The 19,424-nt window shown below is 43.4% G+C and overlaps 1 protein-coding gene across 14 annotated transcripts in view; it reads left to right on the top strand.

Annotated features, from left to right (window-relative positions):
* ITSN2 (intersectin 2) overlaps positions 1-19,424 on the top strand; it is a 196,167-nt gene that overhangs the window by 69,778 nt on the left and 106,965 nt on the right. For 13 of the 14 annotated variants that reach the window (XM_084821842.1, XM_084821797.1, XM_084821806.1 and 10 more), the window contains 2 exons: positions 7,047-7,134; positions 9,321-9,460. In XM_084821842.1, the coding sequence (XP_084677968.1) occupies positions 7,047-7,134; positions 9,321-9,460 (228 nt within the window). Of the gene's footprint in view, positions 1-7,046; positions 7,135-9,320; positions 9,461-11,577; positions 11,659-19,424 lie in introns of all 14 variants that reach the window. The other variant, XM_084821915.1, reaches the window with a different exon arrangement.

Raw genomic sequence — 19,424 nt, 5'->3', positions numbered from 1 at the left:
ATAGGAGCAATAGAAAATATACCACAACAAGAAACATGCAAAGGTATCGACTCATTCTTCATTGTGCACAGGAAAGTCAGGAGGATAGAGAGCAATACTGAACCATAAATACCTGAACACATGGGTAAAATGCAGACAATTTTGCATGGAAACACTTCACATTATCAGAGAAGACCTTAACAAAGGAGAGTTTCTAATGTCAATAGCTCTGACAGAAGCCTTTCTCCACATCCCAGTCTCCCCACATCACAGAAAGTTTCTGCACTTCTCATGCCAGAACCATCATTTTCAATACAAAGCCATGCCTTTGGCCTAATCTCAGCACCTCGGATCTTCACAAAAATCATGGTGTCCTTGGTGGCTCACCTACTCCTACAAAAAGTACACATTTATCCATACTTGGACAACTTGCTCATCCGGTCTCCTTCCAGACAAAAAGCCCTAGAAGAACAGAATCTAACCATTTCTTGCCTGAACTGTCACAGATTCATTGTCAACAAGAAAAAAGAGTCAACTGACTCCTGCACAGTCACTCCTTCACCTAGGAGCCTTGATCGACACTTGCAGAAGGTACCTTTTCCTCTCTCCAGAGAGAGCACTCAAACTCCAGGACCAATCAAAGAAATTCCAACATCGGACTTAGCGCACCTACTTAGCCTAATGACATCCTGCTTAAGCATTGTCCCTTGGGCCAGACTGCATTCCCGACCTCTGCAATGGCTACTATTGCCCTTCCAATCTGAAATTGTTATGAAGAAACACCTCCCTATACATCCACCTCATCACGTCAGAGCCACTCTCCAATGGTGGCTGCTCCCACAGAACCTACACAAGGGCACCCCACTCCAAGAATCACTCAAAGTCACACTGACCACAGATGCCAGCCTCAAAAGATGAGGAGCTCACTGCAACTCTATGGTAGCATAAGGAAAGTGGCAAGCATCAGACAAACACCAGAGCATCAAGTTGGCTTGAACTCAAGGCAATACACCTAGGCCTCAAATACTTCTCACACCTGTTGCAGTGCAGTTTCATCTGTGTAAGGGCAGACAACATAACTATGAAAGCTTGTATTAATTGCCAAGGAGGAATGAAGTCATGCTCTCTCCACCAGGAAGATCAATCACTCCTCCTGTGGGATGAGCAGAATCTGGCCTTCATCTCAGTCCAATTCATAAAGAGAGAACTGAACCACACTGCAGACTACCTCAGCAGAAGATAAATCGACCTGCGGGAATGGACTCTGCACCCTTCAGTCTTTCAAAATATCCAGAACCACTTCAGTCCTTCCATGGACCTATTCACCTCAAAACACTACCAGAAGCTCCCACGGTTCTTCAAAAGATTTGGCTCTTATGGAGCAGAGAACATAGATGCTCTGCACATTTCTTGGCCAAAGGAGAAGCTTTATGCATTTCCACCAACCCCCCTCCTAGCCAGGGTACTACAAAAGACCAGACTCAAACAAGCAACGATAGTTCTGATGGCCCCATTCTGGGCCCTGATGCCCAAGGTTCTTTGAGATCCTGAGTCTAGCTTAAGAAGGCCCATGGTTCCTGCTACAGAAACCAGACCTTCTGTCCCAAGGACAAGTTCTCCACCTGGACCCAAACTGGCTCCACTTAGTCACATGGCTGTTGAAAGGTCAGTCTGCACCAACTTAAGCTACTAATACCCTACTAGCATCTCAGAAAGAGTCAACAATATGCATATACGAAACATCTTGGAAAGCATTCTCGAGATGGAGCAAAAGAAATAAGATCAACATGCAATCCACGGGAATCAAAGAGCTCCTCTTGTTCCTCCAAGTGGGCCTTGACATGGATCTAAAATGAGGTACTCTGCGCAGACAAACATCTGTCATGTCTTCTGACCTCTCAAAACCAGGATGACTACCACTGAACTCACAACCTCACCTCCAAAGATTCCTGCAAGGAGCCTCACTCTTGAGCCCTCCCACAGTCCATAGATTTCCATCTTGGAACATACAGGTAGTTTTTTCAGCGCTTACCAAGACCCTTTTGAGCTACTTAATACAATACTACTCAGTACACTGTCTCAGAAGTTGTTATTTTTAGTGGCCATTACATTAGCATCTAGAATATTAGAATTATCATTACAGAAGGCCTAATCACTTTTCAAAAAGACACAGTCACTCTAGTACTTTATTCCACAGGCCCCAAGACCTCATTCTACTCTCTTTCTGCCCTAGACCATCTCATCCTGGGAGAGGGATTGGCATAAGCTAAAAAGTATAAAGTCATTCAGACAGTCTGCATCTCTATTTATTTCCTTTCATCCTACATCCATGGGGAGAAAAGTATCCAGATCCACTAGTGGGGTGGCTAAAGGAGTAACCCTGTGCCCCCCAGACAGCGTCTGAGGGGACATAGGATAGTTCAGTTTCCTGGCTCTGAGCTTGTAGACAGGGCTCCAAGCTCAGAGCCAGGAAACCATGCTCCCCTCCCCCTTGTAGCCAGCATGGAGAGAACTACCCTGGCTACCTCTCCGCGCTCACCAAATGAACGCAGAGATGGGGAGGAGATGTTCCAAGGGGTGGAGAGGAGACCGGGGCAGCAGCCATACGAGAAACCCTATGGCCATCCCAGCCTCCTTCCTTCCTCCTCCCCAAAGCCTTTGCTAGACAGGTGAAATCACCCATCTAGCTTAAATGCAAAGCAGGAAGTGCAAGGTGCCTCCCGCTCTGCATAGGATACTTGTAAGCATCCAAGTTCGGAGGCTTACAAGTAGCCAGATTGCATCCCATAGGATTGCGCCCTAAAAGCATGCGTATTTTCAGCATACAAGGCTTCACATCTTCCAGAGCTTTTCAGAGTTACAGCACACTCGACTAGGTCAGCAGCAACTTGGGCAAATCCAAATTCTTTCACCCAACACTACAAAATAGGTATTTATGCCTCTGCAGAAGCGTCTTATAGCAGGAGAGGCCTCCAGCAGTTACTTAATACTCAGTAGAACCTCTGCATTCACTGCACCAGGACTTCTTCAGAGAGTATCTGAATATTACACTCCTAGGGCTGCTCTGCATGCATTTTTCTTATTCCTCTGTGGTTCTACTTTAACTCAATTTAGGAAAAGGTTTTTACACTCTGTCACTAAGCTGTAGCCATGGACAGAACTGACAGAGAGAAGCCTGGGACCAGTAGATTACTCAAAACTATGTCACATGCTTTTCCTGGGTGATAGAGGGAGTTAACCCAGGGGGATGCTTTCTGCAGAGCATCCCAGAAGGAACCTGGATCTACCAATGATCCATTGTCATCCAACCATAAAATATAGAACTGTTACTCCATTCTGCTTATCTGATTTTTTAAACATTAATTTGAGAAAGAAGAGTATTAATTGGTGACTTCATAAAGTAAATTCACATTTGATACTTCTAATTTGCTGTGTTGCTTCTTTATTTGTAAAGCTGAAAAATGAATTGTAAGCTTTTTTCTTTCCCTGTAAATATATTAAACAGCTGCCAACCCAATAATAGTCATACAGTTAAAGAGAAAATATAGTTCAGACATGATATACATTTTAATTATGGAAATCCTTTCTGTTCAGGAAATTTTTAGATTTTTTTCCATTTTCTCTAATCTTTGTTTATGTCCTTGAATCCCATATCACCATCAAACTGTTCATCAACACTGCTAGTACCATTGGTGGTACACCTAAGACTGCATGGAGAATATCTCTGTCCCTTTGGGACAACATCTTCATCTACTTTCCCTCCAGAGATGATATGACACATCAGCAAGTTGGCCTAGATCGACCGTCCCCAAACTGGTGCCCTCCAGATGTTTTGAACCACAACTCCCAGCATTCCTGTCTATCAGCCATGCTGGCTAGGGTTGATGGGAGTTGAAGTCCAAAACATCTGGAAGGCATCAGGTTGGTGAAGTTTCAGCTAGATGCTCTCCAAGGTCCCTTCTAAGTCTGTGATTCTATCACAAGTATATTGGCCAAACGGTCTCTCAAAATTTAATATTATTCTTTTTTTTTGACAGAGTGATTCAACTCACTCACATTCCAAATTGTTATTTCTGTAACCTCCATTTTATTTTACTTAATACACTGGGTTTATACACAAGTAATACAAACAGTCAAAAAGAGGAAACAGATTATGTAGGATAAGGCTATTCAAGCTTTTAGGCTAGGACTATACAAGTTTTTGAATTATGAGAAACTGTCAAAGTATTGTAATTAGAAAATCTGGATAACACTTAAACCAACAGTATCTAGTCTAATAAAATTCCAGAAGAGTAGCCATGTTAGTCTGTTGCAGCAAAAGCAAAAATGAGTTATGATACCTTAAAGTATCATAAAGTATTGGCCAGATACTTTAATCTGTTAAAGCTAAATCCATTAGCAAAAGAGAAAACACTTTTGTGCACTATCCACTTCATCAGATGCATGAAGTGCATGTTTTCCAGAGTTACAGGTGTGTGTGTGTGTGTGTGTGCGCGCACACACACGCGGGATGTACGAACCCCCCACTATCCGAGCTGGGGGGAGGGTCCGTTGCACGGCAATTCGGACCACCTAGGGCCCTGCAGAGTCTTCTGGAGCCCTGCCATGTCTGCTGGAGTTGACAGAGCAGCTCTCTGGCTTCCTATAAAATGTGATACACTAATGGCAGCTGCCATTAGCCTATCGTGGGGAAATTCCAGCCGTAAATGGCATATTTTACGCTATTTGTGGCCGTAAAGCACTTATTTTTACCTAAATTGCAGGTGAGGCGGTAATCTGTCAAGGACGACCCCTTTTCTTTCCCTCTCTTCCACCCTCTTCTCCCTCTCTGTCCCTTTCTCTTTCTCCCCATTTGCCACCTCAGCCAACAGGCTGCTGAGGTAGGAACAGATCACTCTTGCCTGAGGTCTGAATTAATACCTTGCAAGGGGGGTTCAAAAGTAGGCTGAGGGATACACATTGCTACACATTTCAGGTAAGCCCAGTTTCCAGAGGTCACCTAAGCCAACCCACCCAGTTTTCAAGATCCTCCCCATCCAGGAGCATCTTTCCAGTTTCCTAAACATTGTTGTATAGTTCCACAACAATGCTGTCATATCCTGGTAGACTGCTACTTTTTATAAGAGATTTGTTCCCTTTCCCTTCATTGCCTGCAGCATCTCAGGTGCAGGCAATAGCAACAGTAATTATACACAACAAATAGCCAACCAAGTAAGCTTTCAGTAGTACAAGATCTGGCTGATTTTGACTGTACTTCTTTTTAACCCTAGTGACTATTATGGTAGTTACAGTCACAACAGTTTTCTAAGTATGCTAGATAGGACTCCTCAAGAAACTGGAGACATTAACAGAGAGTAGTCTTTTGCAGTCAAAATGACAGAATCTTGTGACATCTTAAAGACTGACACATTTATTATGGCATTTTATTTTTATTTATTTAGTATATTTCTATACCACCCAATAGCCAAAGCTCTCTGGGCAGTTCATAAGTACAATCAGTGCATGAAAGCTTATGCCATAATAAATTTGTTAGTCTTGAAGGTCCCACAAGACCTTTTGCTGTTTCTGGAATAGGGATGTTGCATAAGTCTGGGAACGGGGTGGAGTCCGGCGGACATCCTCCCACTCGGCTCCCTGGATGCCGCTCTTCAGACCCCCATGCTTGCCTGACTTGGTGCACAATGAGACTGTTTACACCTGCAGTTTTGCGTAAATGGTGCCATTTACATCAGCATTTTGCACAAAATGGCTATTTACATAAAAAACTTACCTGTGGTTTTCCACAAAATGGTGGCTCACAGGCAAGTGGGACACCACTCACCAGGCACCTGCGGATTGTCTGGCAGCTCGCACCAAACAGGGTCAGTTGGGTGGTGGGGGCAACAGCGTGTTGCCGCGTGTGAGGCAACAGCGGATGCGTTTAGCCATCTCTGTTTTGGAGTTCTAACATAGCAATGTGTGAGTCTTTTAGTATTGTGTTTAGTTTGTTCTGTTTGACAGATCTGAAACTCTCTAACTACTTGTACAAATTTTAGGAAAAGTGGACTTAATTTCCACCATGATAAAGAAATGTTATAGAAAACATGTTCCAAACATGTCAGTCAACATGTCTTCTGTTATATTTATGTCAAATATAATTTCTTTTGAATAACAGGACATATGACATAGAACAGGGGTCCCTAACCTTTTTGGACCCATTAGCACATTTGGAAATTTGAGAAACTACTGTAGGCACCACCACAAAATGCCTAGTCAGTGGATTGCTGCTTTGGCATCTACCTGTTGCATCTGTGGATCTTAGGCTGCATCTTATTCAGCAAAAACCTTTGTTTCCTGTCCATTGGACACTACAATGTCTCTTTAATAAGGGATTTTCTAATTCAGCTAATTGCTGGCGGTGCAATTATGCTTCTTTTAAGCATATGTTTTGGCAATGTCTAGTAGTTGCATCTTTTGGGTGGGAGATTATTACACAGATAAATTTTGTATTGGAACAGTCTTCAATATTCACTGATATACATGCTCTTGTATATAATAATGTAAATAATGTAATGTATGTGCTTCATGGAAATTAACAAACGGTCAGCGTAAATGGATTCTCTGTGCCCTTTTAACAGCTAAAAGATTGATATTACAACATTGGAAAGATAAATACTCACCTCTTATAACGCAGTGGATTGAGGACCTTACAGAACTTTCAATATTTGAATGGATGGCATATAGACGCCACCTTCAAATGGATACTTATTTAGATATCTAGCCTGTTTTGTTGAAGCCTATGTATAATTGCTAGAAAGTTGCATGCATTTCATACAAATCCATATACATATATTTAAAAAGGGGGGGAGAATTGGGTGCCCACAGGCAGCATGTCGGGGACCCCTTCGTGGGCACATGGCATCAGGGACCTCTGACTTAGAAAGATCCCCCCACCCCATTTTGTTGGTGGGAAGAGAATTGCCATGCAAAATATATCAGCTTAATTTGTATTGTGAGATTGCCTTTGTGATGCCACATAGAAAGTATGCTGATGATACCTTCCTAAAATTTCCCCCACAATCCTGCAGGAATATCAGAATAAGCTGATCCTCCTTGTTCCTGAAAAACAGCAGCTGAGTGAGAAAATAAATCATATGCAGCTGGACAACTCCCCTAGTAAGTATCTTCAAAATCATTTTTTATCCTTTCTCAATTTTTCTTTTGCTCACTGAATGAAGTATAAGTAGTGATTATAGCTTAGGAAGGGGAAAGTGACAGGCTAATAAGGACTAAGGGAGGAGCTGAGTTGGTAATGACAATGCTATCAGAAGAGCTAACTGATGCTATCAGTCAGCCAACTGTCTGACCAAGTTATGAGGTACCAGGGATTCAATGAAATAAAGAAAAAAAATTCTGGGGTTAGGTGATGAATAATAAGTAGCATAAACAGTGACAGGAGGGTACTGGTGGTTATTAAAGCATTATTTGTGTATTATATGTGGTACATATTTTTATGGACTGGTAAAATCCAGTTTGCAACATTGAAATACATGTTTCAGACAGTTTCCCATAATCTTAAATGTTATAGGAAAACTGAACACAAAATTGGTATATTTCAAAATGGAGGAGTAAAGGTGATTAGGTGTGTATTAAAGTGTCATTGTTAGCCAATAACTGTAGTCTGAAGAGAAGACTGAAGGGAGACATGAGAGTACTATTCAGTTACCTAAACAGCTGTCACACAGAAGAGGGCAACGACTTGGGGTGCTTCCAGGTGGAGGGCTCCTAGCACCACTAATCAAAAGGCACTGTGCAACTATTCTATCTTTTCCACTTTAAAGGACTATTTTATGAGGACTTGAAACAGAGGCCAGACCGCCATCAGCTGGAAATGCTCTGGCTCTGGATTTCCTGCATTAAATGGGGGAGGGTGGACTAGATAGCTCCCTTCAGCCTGGGGGTGAGTTTGCACAACATGGCAACCCACCTTAGTTAATAACCTACACAGTGTGGGCTGTTCACAGAACAACCCACAGTGAGCCCGACAGGTGATCAGGTTTACCATGGGTTGTTCTCCCCTTCCTTTCTCCTCAATCCTCCAGCCCTGGGGAGGATTGAGGAGACTTTGGTCCCTGGGGACTTTGTGGCAGAACCCATCTTGTCTGCCTGTCCCCTCCCCCTCCCCACTCTGGTCACAACCCTGTTTTCATTCCCCAGCTGTTTCTATTTTTATTTTTTCAGGCCCTGACATTTGCTCAAATGGGACTGGGATATAAATAGATATATTTGGCCCCAAGAATTTGCACAAATGTCTTTGTTATTTTGTTGTTGTTGTTTAGGTTTTTCACAGTTGTGCAAATATGCACTTGTGGCTGTCAAATATATAGCCTTGCCTATTGCCTTGTATGTTTCAGCTGTCAAAGGGAACAAACTACACTATGAAACATACACAGTAATTGACAAGACGAGACTGTATACAGGCTAATTTGAAAGGTAATCCCCAGGTTTTTAAGTGTTGAGCTGACATTTGGCGGTGCCCTGCCTCCATTCCATTCTGACTCTCCAGCAAGTCCTTTTAAGAGAGATCTAGCCTCCACCCCTTTTAATAGCTCCCATTCGAAGCGCTTGATGCCACGGTTACCACAATGGTCTGCCGGGTTCAGATGACACACCAACCCATAATGGGTTAAACATCCCCAAGTGCAAGCCAAGGGGTGTCAGGGTGGCTTGTGGGCCAAAAATAAGCCACACTGCAGGAAGCAGTCCAGGTTCATAAAACATGACAATCCACCATGGCTTGTTTCACACAACAACCCACAATGGCATGTAATGTGAACGCAGTCTATGATTCAGTGTATGGAACCCTTGGTGAAATCTGTGTTCCACTATGGATTCTATGAGCTGGTTCGCACGACACAGTGTGGCTCGTCACTTCATAGCCAACCCCCACTCAGGGGTTGTCGTGTCATGCAAAGCTGGTTAGCATGGGTTATGCAAGGGTTAAACAACCCTTGTATAACCCATGGTCTGTATAACCCAAGTTGAGGTTGGATATGCAAAATGGCAGCCACACACACTCTGAACACTCTGCAGCTTCACCGTGGGGTAAAAAACCCACGGTGGGCTGTCACATTGTGTGAACCAGCCCATTGAGTGTCTTTGGGCAAGTCTCTAGCTTTTAGTCCTAATTCTTCATCTTTAAAATGTAAATAATAGTGACCTAGCTGATGTAATTATTGCAGGAATGAGTAAATTAGAATGTAAAATGTATGTGTTAACAAGGGCTATATAAGTGAAGAAAAAATTAAATGAAACGTTTATAAGTAAAAATAAGCACTGAATGTTTGGTCTTTCATCTGCAGTTACAGACCTTAATTCACTATACAAGAAGTCCTCAGAGAAGGAAGAACTATGCCAAAGACTTAGGGAACAACTTGATGCACTAGAAAAAGAAACATCTTCCAAGCTTTCTGAAATGGATGCTTTTAACAATCAACTTAAGGTACTATCTTGCTGTAGCCTTTTAACTGTGAATCAGGGTAGTCATTTGTTTACTGCTATAAAGGGCAACAAAACCACCAAATCGTATATATCTCTTCTGAAAGGCTTCCTCACTTCTGATTTGTACTTCAGCTCATCAGACTTAGTTCAACATCTTTAGCTGCTGAGACTCTTCGAAAGGTTACTTCTTGCATACCACTTCTTCCTTTTCCGTTCATTTCTTTCAGCTGCTCATGCATTGGTTTCTTTTTTGATGTTAAAAACACAGTGAATAATATAGTGAATGGCTTGTTTCAGCACTTTGCAATTTGAAGTCCCTTGGTACTAAGATTTGAAGGCTGCCATTTTGTATATTTTAAACTGAATTAATATTACTGAATATTGTTATATTAAAAGCAAAACCTGACAAGGGGATATGCAAAATAATCAAGCTTTAACCTACGTTTCTCTCTGATTAATAAAAGCTAACCAGAGAACATAGTAACCCAAGAAGCAAAGCCATCTATTTCTCTGAATTTCTTCACCATCTAACACAGGTGGGCATCCCACTGCCCACATGTGGCCCTCACAGGTCTCCCCTGTGGCCTGCAGGTACCCTAGCTTCTTCCCACCCCAAATTCCCCTATACTCACTTGTCCTGCTGTACCTTCTTTCCTTTTGGGGCCCACAACAGGCTTTTTGCCACTCAAGCCCGCTGAACTCTGTAGTTTCTCTCTGAAGAATAACATTATTGAGACGGAAACCAAAGAATACGGAGGGTTAGAGCATATTCCGCTATTCTAGCCAGCTATATTTCATGGTTTCTCAAGGAGAGGAGAAGTGGCTCTTCTAGATTCTGTGGTTTCCCTCTCAGTAATGTTATTCATCAGAGAGAAACCACAGCATTTGGTGGGATAGAGCAGCTACCTCTCCTCCTAGCAGGGAGGGGAAGTTTAAGATCCTGATCAAAATGTAAAAGGAGGCAGTGACTGCTCCTTGGAGGAGCAGCAGCCACCTCTGTCAGTGCATTTTCCCTCTTCCACTGGGCAGTGTGGTGGGGAGGACTGGGCTACCGTGAAGAGTGGGACTGCCTGCTTTTACTTGCTCATTCCCTCTGGATGACCCCACTGGTCCCATGCTGATCCTGCAAAAAGCAGTCACTGCCTTCTCTCTCTCGTCCTTTGTTTGGGTGGCACAGCAGGGAGACTTTGGTTTGCTGGCCTGAATCCCCACCACCACACCACTGAGAGGGAGAACTCAGGTGCGCAAGTGAGAGGATGAGGTGGCTGCTCCTTCCGTGATCACTTCTGTGTTCCACTGCGGGGCGGGGGGTGGGGAGTGGGCAGAGGTGGCTACTCATAGTCTCTGTCTTTAGGCAGCACAGTGGGCCTAATCGTGACACTGAGAGGATTACGAGGAAGGTGAGAGGAGGTGAGAGGAGCTGCTGCCTTCTCTTGCTAGCATGTTCCCCTCTCTGCAGAAGCAGCAGACCTTGGGGTGGGGGTTGCTGGGAATTGGGGGGGGGAGTCTGGCTGTGGTCTCCACCCCCACCTGTACTTTTTCAGCCTCTGGGGAAAGGATGAGATATTTATATTTATATTTGATCACTTCTCCTCACCAGCGGCAGCTGTTCACCTCTGCTTTTCCTTCAAAATAGAAGTGGCAGTATTAAATACATGTGCTGAACGTAATGTGGGAAATGGAATGGAAAATCAGGTGGGAGAGGGAAATGTAATTGAGTATCATCGAAGAGGGTATGTCTTAGAGATTTCCACGTAGAGATAACTTTTGATATTGTAAGTGGTATATAAATTGATTAAATCGATACATGAAATAAATATGGCTGAACTGCTTGGGGAAATACCCTGGCTGAACAGGAGCACTCCACACTGCAATATTTTCTTGCAGGTCCCACTTGTGAACTATTAATAGTTCTGGCTAGAGGAGACATAATTTGTAGAGTATATCTCTGATGAGAGCTTAGTGGAAAATTTGGTGTACTCTTCAAAAAAGGAATAGGGATAGCATGATTAATACCTGACATGCTAGTTAAATTATTCACATTGATCCAATTACAACACCGTAAGTTCCCAGATGCAACGCAAAATATAACTGCTTTTTATCTGCCTTATCTTACAGTGTGACACTATGGATGCTTCTGTTCTTCAGTGCCTTTTGTGTCTGCTAAGCTGTCTCAACAACCTCTTCCTCTTACTTAAGGTTATTTTCTAATGTTTGGCCTCTTGCTTCTAATAATTTCATTGTTTTCTATGTGGTTTTTTATACATTGCATGTCTTTAGCACTTAACTCAACATCTTCCCTATTCAATAATCAGTGCTATACAGCATGAATAGGTTTTCCTTTGCTTTTCTGCTTGCTTTTAAATCCTGGCTGCTTGCCAAATGCTTGTAATTATTTAAAGGGGTGGGGATCAAAGTTCTAATATAAAGTTTGCTAGCTAACTATTATCAAATATTGAATTTAGGTAAGTTTTTAAAAAATCATATATTGTGGTGCATACAGATTTCCACCAGTTCTTAAACTCTTATTTGAAATGGAGTCAAATCTAGTTGTCAAGATTGACTTCTAAAAGGCCTGAGGTTAAATTATGGATGTTATCACTTTTGATGACAGAGAAGTAGATGTCCTGTGTACCAAAATGGGTACATACAAAGGGTTGTAGTGGGTTTCTGAATACCAGGAAGGCTCCTAAAATATATAGGAAAATCTTCATTTTTTGAAGAAGGACCCTGGCTAAAAATGTATACCACAGTTTAGGAAAGGTAGCACCAAGTCCAAGAGGTCGCCAGCATGGTTAACAAGCAGTGTTAAGGGAGCTATTAGAGAAAAGCGAGCTTCCTTCAGAAAATGGAAGTCTTGCCCAAGTGAGGAAAACAAAAGCTTGCACAAGCTTGCACAAAGGCGATGCAAGCAGACAATAAGAGATGCAAAAAAGCATTTTGAAGAGCATATTGCTAACAACATCAAGCCCAAGAATAAAGAATTATTTAAATATATCAGAAGCAGAAAACCAGCTAGGGAGGCAGTTAGACCATTGGATGACAATAGAGTTAAAGGAGTACTGAAGGAGGACAAGGACAAGCAGAGAAGCTGAATGAATTCTTTTCATCCATCTTCACTGCAGAAGATATAGGACAAATACCTGTACTTGAATGGATGTTTTCAGGAAGGAAGTCTGAGGAACTGAGGCAAACAGTGGCGAAAAAAGATGACGTTCTCAACCTTATTGATAAAGTGAAAGCAAATAAATCACTGGGCCCAGATGGTATCCATCCTAGAGTTCTCAAAGAACTCACATATGACGTTGCTGATCTTCTAACCAAAATATGCAACATGTCCCTAAGATCATCCTCTATACCAGAGGACTGGAAGAAGGCCAATGTAACACCAATTTTCAAAAAGGGATCCAGGGGGGATCCATGAAATTACAGGCCCGTTAGCTTAACGTCTGTTCCGGATAAATTTGTTGAAGGCATTATTAAAGATAAAATTAGTAAGTATGTAGAAGGATAAGCCCTGCTGAAAAAGAATCAACATGGCTTCTGCAAAAGGTAAGTCCTGTCTCACTAACCTTTTAGAGTTATTTGAGAGTGTCAATAAACATGTGGACAGGGGTGATCCAGTAGACATTGTTTACTTGGACTTCCAAAAGGCTTTTGACAAAGTCCCTCTCCAGAGACTCCTGAGCAAACTTAGCAGTCATGGAATAAGAGGACAGGTTCTCTTATGGATCAGTAACTGGTTAAAGAACAGAAAGCAAAGGATAGGAATAAATAGTAAATTCTTCTAATGGAGGGAAGTAAATAGTGGGGCCCCACAGGGATCTGTATTAGGACCAATGCTTTCCAACCTATTCATAAATGATCTGGAATTAGGAGTGAGCAGTGTAGTGGCCAAGTTTGCCAATGACACCAGCTTATTTAGGGTGGTTAAAAGAAAAAGAGATTGTGAAGAGCTCCAAATGGATCTCCAAAATGGGAGAATGGGCATGTAAATGGCAAATGAAGTGCCATGTAAGCAAGTGTAAAGTGATGCATGTTGGGGCAAAAAATCCCAACTTTATAGAATCATAGAATAGTAGGGTTGGAAGGGGCTTACAAGGCCATCGAGTCCAACCCCCTGCTCAATGCAGGAATTCAAGTCAGAGCATCCCTGACAGATGGCTGTCCAGCCTCGTCTTGAATGCCTCCAGTGTGGGAGAGCCCACCACCTCCTAGGTAATGGGTTCCATTGTCGTATTGCTCTAACAGTCAGGAAGTTTTTCCTGATGTTCAGCCGGAATCTGGCTTCCTGTCACTTGAGCCCATTCTTCCGTGTCCTGCACTCTGGAATGATCAAGAAGAGATCCTGGCCTTCCTCTCTGTGACAACCTTTCAAGTACCTGAAGAGCGCTTCAAGTCTCCCCTCAGTCTTCTCTTGTCAAGGCGAAACATGCCCAGTTCTTTCAGTCTCTCTTCATAGGGCGTTGTTTCCAGTCCCCTGATCATCTTCGTTGTACTCCTCTGAACCCTCTCCAGTTTGTCTGCATCCTTCTTAAAGTGTGGTGCCCAGAACTGGACACAGTACTCCAGATGAGGCCTAACCAGTGCTGAGTAGAGGGGAACTAGTACTTCCTGGGATTTGGAAACTATGCTTCTATGAATGCAGCCCAAAAAAGCATTTGCCTTTTTTGCAGCCACATCACATTGTTGGCTCATACTCAGCTTGCGATCGACAACAATTCCAAGATCCTTCTCGCTTGTAGTGTTGTTGAGCCACATATCTCCCATCTTGTAACTGTGTATTTGGTTTCTTTTTCCTAGTTGCAGAACTTGGCATTTGTCCCTATTAAATGTCATTGTGTTGTTTTCTGCCCAGTGCTCCAGTCTATCCAGATCACTTTGATTTTTGTTTCTGTCTTCCAAAGTATTAGCTATCCCGCCCACTTTTGTGTCATCTGCAAATTTGATCAGCATTCCCTGCACCTCCTCCTCCAAGTCGTTAATAAAAATGTTGAAGAGCACTGGGCCCAGGACTGAGCCTTGCGGTACCCCACTCGTTACCTCTCCCCAGTTTGAGAAGGTCCCATTGATAAGTACTCTTTGAGTCCGATTCTGTAGCCAACTGTGGATCCACCAGATCGTTGTTTCATCTAGCCCACTTTGAGCTAGTTTGCTCATCAGGATATCATGGGGCACTTTGTCGAAAGCTTTGCTGAAGTCGAGGTATATGATGTCCACAGCATTCCCACGATCCACAAGGGAGGTTACTTGATCAACAAATGAGATCAGATTCGTCTGGCAGGATTTGTTTTTGACAAATCCATGTTGGCTTCGAGTAATCACCGCATTGTTTTCAAGGTGCTTCCAGATGGATTGCTTTATCATCTGCTCCAGAATTTTCCCAGGGATTGATGTCAGACTGACTGGTCTGTAGTTCCCAGGTTCCTCCTTTTTACCCTTTTTGAAGATAGGGAAACTATACTTCAAGTATAGCCTGATGGGATCTGAGCTAGCGGTGACCAACCAGGAAAGAGATCTTGGGATTGTGGTGGGCAGCTCAATGAAGATGTCAACCCAGTGTGTGGCCACTGTAAAAAAAGGCAAACGCCATGTAAGGCATAATTAGAAAAGGAATTGAGAATAAAACTGCCAATATCATACTGCCCCTATACAAATCTATGGTGTGGCCACACTTGGAATACTGTGTCCAGTTCAGGACCTAAAAAAAGATATTGTAGAGTTGGAAAAAGTGCAGAAAAGATATTGTAGAGTTGGAAAAAGTGCAGAAAAATTATCAAGGGGCTGGAGCATCTCCCCTGTTAGAGAAGGTTACAACAGCTAAGTTTGTTTAGCTTGGAAAAAAGGAGGGTAAGGGGAGACATGATAGAGGTGTACAAAATTATGCATGGTGTGGAGAATGTGGAGAGGGAGACCTTTTTCTCCCTCTCTCAAAGTACAAGAACCCAGGGTCATCCTATGAAGCTGATTGGTGGGAGATTCAGGACCGATAAAAGGAAGTACTTCTTCACACAGCACATAGTTAAACAATGGAATTTGCTGCCACAGGATGTAGTGATGGCCACCAGTTTGGAGGCTTTAAAAGAGGGCTGGGCAAATTCATGGAGCAGAAGGCTATCAGTGCTTACTAGTCTTGATAGCTGTGTGCTATCTCCAGAATCAGAGGCAGTGAGCCTATTTACACCAGTTGCTGGGGAACATGGGTGGGAGGGTGCTGTTATGCTCATGCCCTGCTTGTGGGCTCCCGGTCGACAGCTGGTTGGCCACTGTGTGAACAGAATATTGGACTAGATGGACCCTTGGTCTGATCCAGCATGGCTCTTCTTTGTTCTCCCTACACCAGCCCCCCAAAATGAGGGCTCAAAGATTGTATACACTGCCCTGGTACTGCCTTGGAACATTGCCAGCAGAGAGCAGCACACCAGCCAGGGCTGGGAGTTATGCTCAAGGGAAGGAAGCATCCTTTCTGTGTTCCTATTCCACTGTTCATTCATGAGAGTTGCTGCTGGTGACTTGCAGGGCAGACCACCATCTTGCCACAGGGGTCTTTTTCCACCCTCTACTTCAGATTAAAGCCTCTACAGCTATGAGCCCCTTAAGCTAAGGAGGCCATTGCGAGAGCTGTTGGCATGAGGTTGGTGGTCTTTATGGGTGTAAGCCATCATGGCAGCTGTCTTGATCTTCAATTTGTACTGCTCTACAATTAGCCTGCCAGTCCCATAGAGCTTGCAATCCAGGGTGAGCAAACAGGAACAGCAAATAGGGAGTTTTACATGAGAGTTTAGTGGGTTTGTTTGAGGAGGGAATTCAGAAGGCTGCATTTCCACTCACAGAGAACACATAATTGGTGGGGGAGCTGTTGCAGTGACCTGCAAGGTGTGTGCTATGTTGCTGTCCTGCCTAAAGATGCACAAATCTACATCTTCAGCAACTGCAAGCTGGTATCCCTGTTGGAAGAGAAGGTAGAAGAGCCTGAGTCACACCAGCTTATCAGGGAAGATGAAAAATTTCTGGACAGAATGCAGGAAGCCCTTCTGGAAGTATACAAGGGAAGAGGAAGAAAACCAGATTAAGGAGGCAGGCTTGTGGAAGAATGTCACTTCTAGTAGCAAGCTAATTAGGAAGAATTCTGTGCCTTTGGATCTGTGAATCCGATTCCAGGGCCTCCCCATAGACAACAATTCTGCACCATTTGAACCAGAACAGCTGCCCCGCGCTCCAGAACAAAAAGGAGGATTCAAAAGGCCTCTGCAGATGGAAGGAGTTGTGCTGCTACCCTGAGGAGGAGATGTGTGGTGGCAGTTGGTAACTCTCCACTGAGAGGGATGGAGGCAGCAGTGTGCCATCCTGAAAAGCCATTGAGGAAGGTGTGTTGTCTCCCAGATGTTGTGTGTCCAGGATGTGACTGAAAGTGTGCCAAGACTCATCAAGCCCACTGATCATTATCTCTTCCTGCTGATCCATGTGGTATAAAATGATAGTGCCAGACACAGGTTCAAAATGTTGCAAGTGAGCTATGAAGCTCTGGGTAGAAAGGTTAAAGACCTTGGGGCACAGGTGGTTTTGTCACTCCTTCTTGTTTAAGGCCATGGCTTAGGAAGATAGAGAAGAAATTGGACGTGATGGAGGATCTCTGACAGGAATCATAGAATCATAGAGTTGGAAGTGACCTCAGAGATAATCTAGTCCAACCCCCTGCTCAGTGCAGGCTCTGCACTGCAGGGTACAGCTACAGCATCCCGGACAGGTGGCCATCCATTCATCCATATTTAATACCTTCAGAAAAGGAGAACCCACTGCCTCCTGTGGTAATCTGTTCCACTGCTGAACAGCTCTCACTTAGGACATTTTTCCTAATGTTAAGCTGAAATCTGCTTCCCTGAAAATTCCACCCAGTGGTTCTAGTCCTGCCCTTGGGAGCAACAGAGAACAAATGTTTTCCATCTTCTACATGATAGCCTTTCAGATATTTGAAGACAGCTATCATGTCTCCGCTTAATCCTCTCTTCTCCAGGCTAAAGATACCCAGCTCTTCTAGCTGTTCCTCATAGGACTTGGTTTCCAGACCTCTCACCATTCTGGTTGCTCTTCTCTGGACACACTCCAACTTGTCAATGTCCTTCTTAAAATGGAGCACCCAGAACTGGACACAATACTCCAAATGCAGCCTGACCTATGACTTCCCCTGATCTGGACAGTAGGCTTCTGTTAATGCAGCCCAAGATTGCATTAGCTTTCTTAGGTCAGATCGCACAGCTAGCTTGTATTTAGCTTGTGATCCACTAAGATACCTAAGTCCTTTTCACATGTACTGCTGTCTATACCTGTATCTTGGATTTTTTTTCTACCTAAATTCAAGAAGTTGCATTTATCTCTATTGAATCTCATCTTGTTAGATTTGGCCCAGTGTTCCAGCCTGTTTAGATCCTTTAGAATCTTGATTCTGTCTTCTATGATGTTGGCTATCCCTCCTAGCTTTGCATCATCTGAAGATTTGATAAGCAGCCCCGCTACACCCTCATCCAAGTCATTTATAAAAGTGTTGAACAGTACAGGGCCTAGGATAGAGCCCTGTGGCACTCCGAAACCTCCCTCTAGGAGGATGCTGAGCCATTCATTAGCACTCATTGAGTGCATTTGCTCAACTTGCTGAGAATCCACCTAATTGTACTATTGTCCAAACCACATTTTGCCATCTTGTCAGCAAAGATACCATGGGAAACCCTGTCTGATGCTTTGCTGAAATAAAGATATATGATGTCCGCAGCAGTCCCATGATCTACCAAACTAGTGACTCTAATGGAAAAGGAGATAAGGTTGGTCTGCCATGACTTATTTCTGACAAACCCATGTTGACTCCTAGTAATCAATTCATTATTTTCTAAATGTTCACAGACTGACTGCTTAATCATCTGTTTGAGAATTTTGCCCAGTATTGACATCAGACTGGTCTGTAGTTTCCTGGATCTACTTTTTTTCCCTTCTTGAAGATGAGGACAACATTTCCCTTTCTCCAGTCTTCCCACATCTCACCTGTTCTCCAGAGTTCTCAAAGATTACAGGCAGCAGCTCTGAAGTAACATCCACAAGCTCCTTCAGCACCCAGGGATGTCATTCATCTAGCCCTTGAGACTTGAATTTATTTAAAGTAGTTCAGTGCTCTCTAAGCATGCCTTACTTAATCTGGGCTGCAAATCCCTCCATATATCATTTATTCTACTTGTCTCAGGTTGAATACAACTCCCTTTGTGGAAGAAGAGTTAGGCAGAATAAGAGTTGAGTAGCTCTGCCTTGTCTCCGTCACCTGTTAACAATTCACCCTCTTCCCTAAGCAGAGGACTGAACCCTTCTTTGATCTTCTTCTTGCCCCTAACATAGCCAAAGAAGCCCACTTTGTTGTTTTTGGCGTCCCTCGCCAGCCTCAGCTCATTCTGGGCCTTTGCCTTCCTGACACCATCCTTATAGGTTTGGGCAACTCTGTTGTACTCCTCCTTGGTAATGTGTCCCTCCTTCCATCTCCTATACACAATCCCTTTGTGTCTCACTTCATCAGAGAGCTCACTGTGTAGCCACACAGGCTTCTTTAAATGTTCCCTGTTTCTTCTTCTCATGGGAATAGTTTATAATTTTGCCTTCAGTGTTTCAATTTTCAGGATCTCCCATCCCTCTTCAGCTCTTTTTTCCTTCAGGATTTCTGTCTGTGGGATCCCACCCAACTTTTCCCTGAGTTTTTTGAAATTGGCTTTTCTCAAGTCCAGGGAAACATCTGACTAAGTTCAGGTTTCACAGCCCTCTCTATCACGAATCCAAGATGACATAGGGCTCCATCACACGGGCAGAGAATTCCACATCAATGCCGGTTCTTTCCCCATCCAGTATCATTGCAGGACTGGGCCGTTCTCTTTAGATGGCTGTCCCCGTGGTGTTATTTTTTGTTTCTTTCCTTCTCACGGGGGTGATGATGC

This window comes from Heloderma suspectum, chromosome 1 (assembly GCF_057233095.1).
Source record: "Heloderma suspectum isolate Gila_16-S chromosome 1, 16-S_ref, whole genome shotgun sequence".
Taxonomy (NCBI): domain Eukaryota; kingdom Metazoa; phylum Chordata; class Lepidosauria; order Squamata; family Helodermatidae; genus Heloderma; species Heloderma suspectum.
The sequence above is the reverse complement of the archived record's forward strand: the minus strand, read 5'-3'. Positions and strand labels throughout refer to the sequence as shown.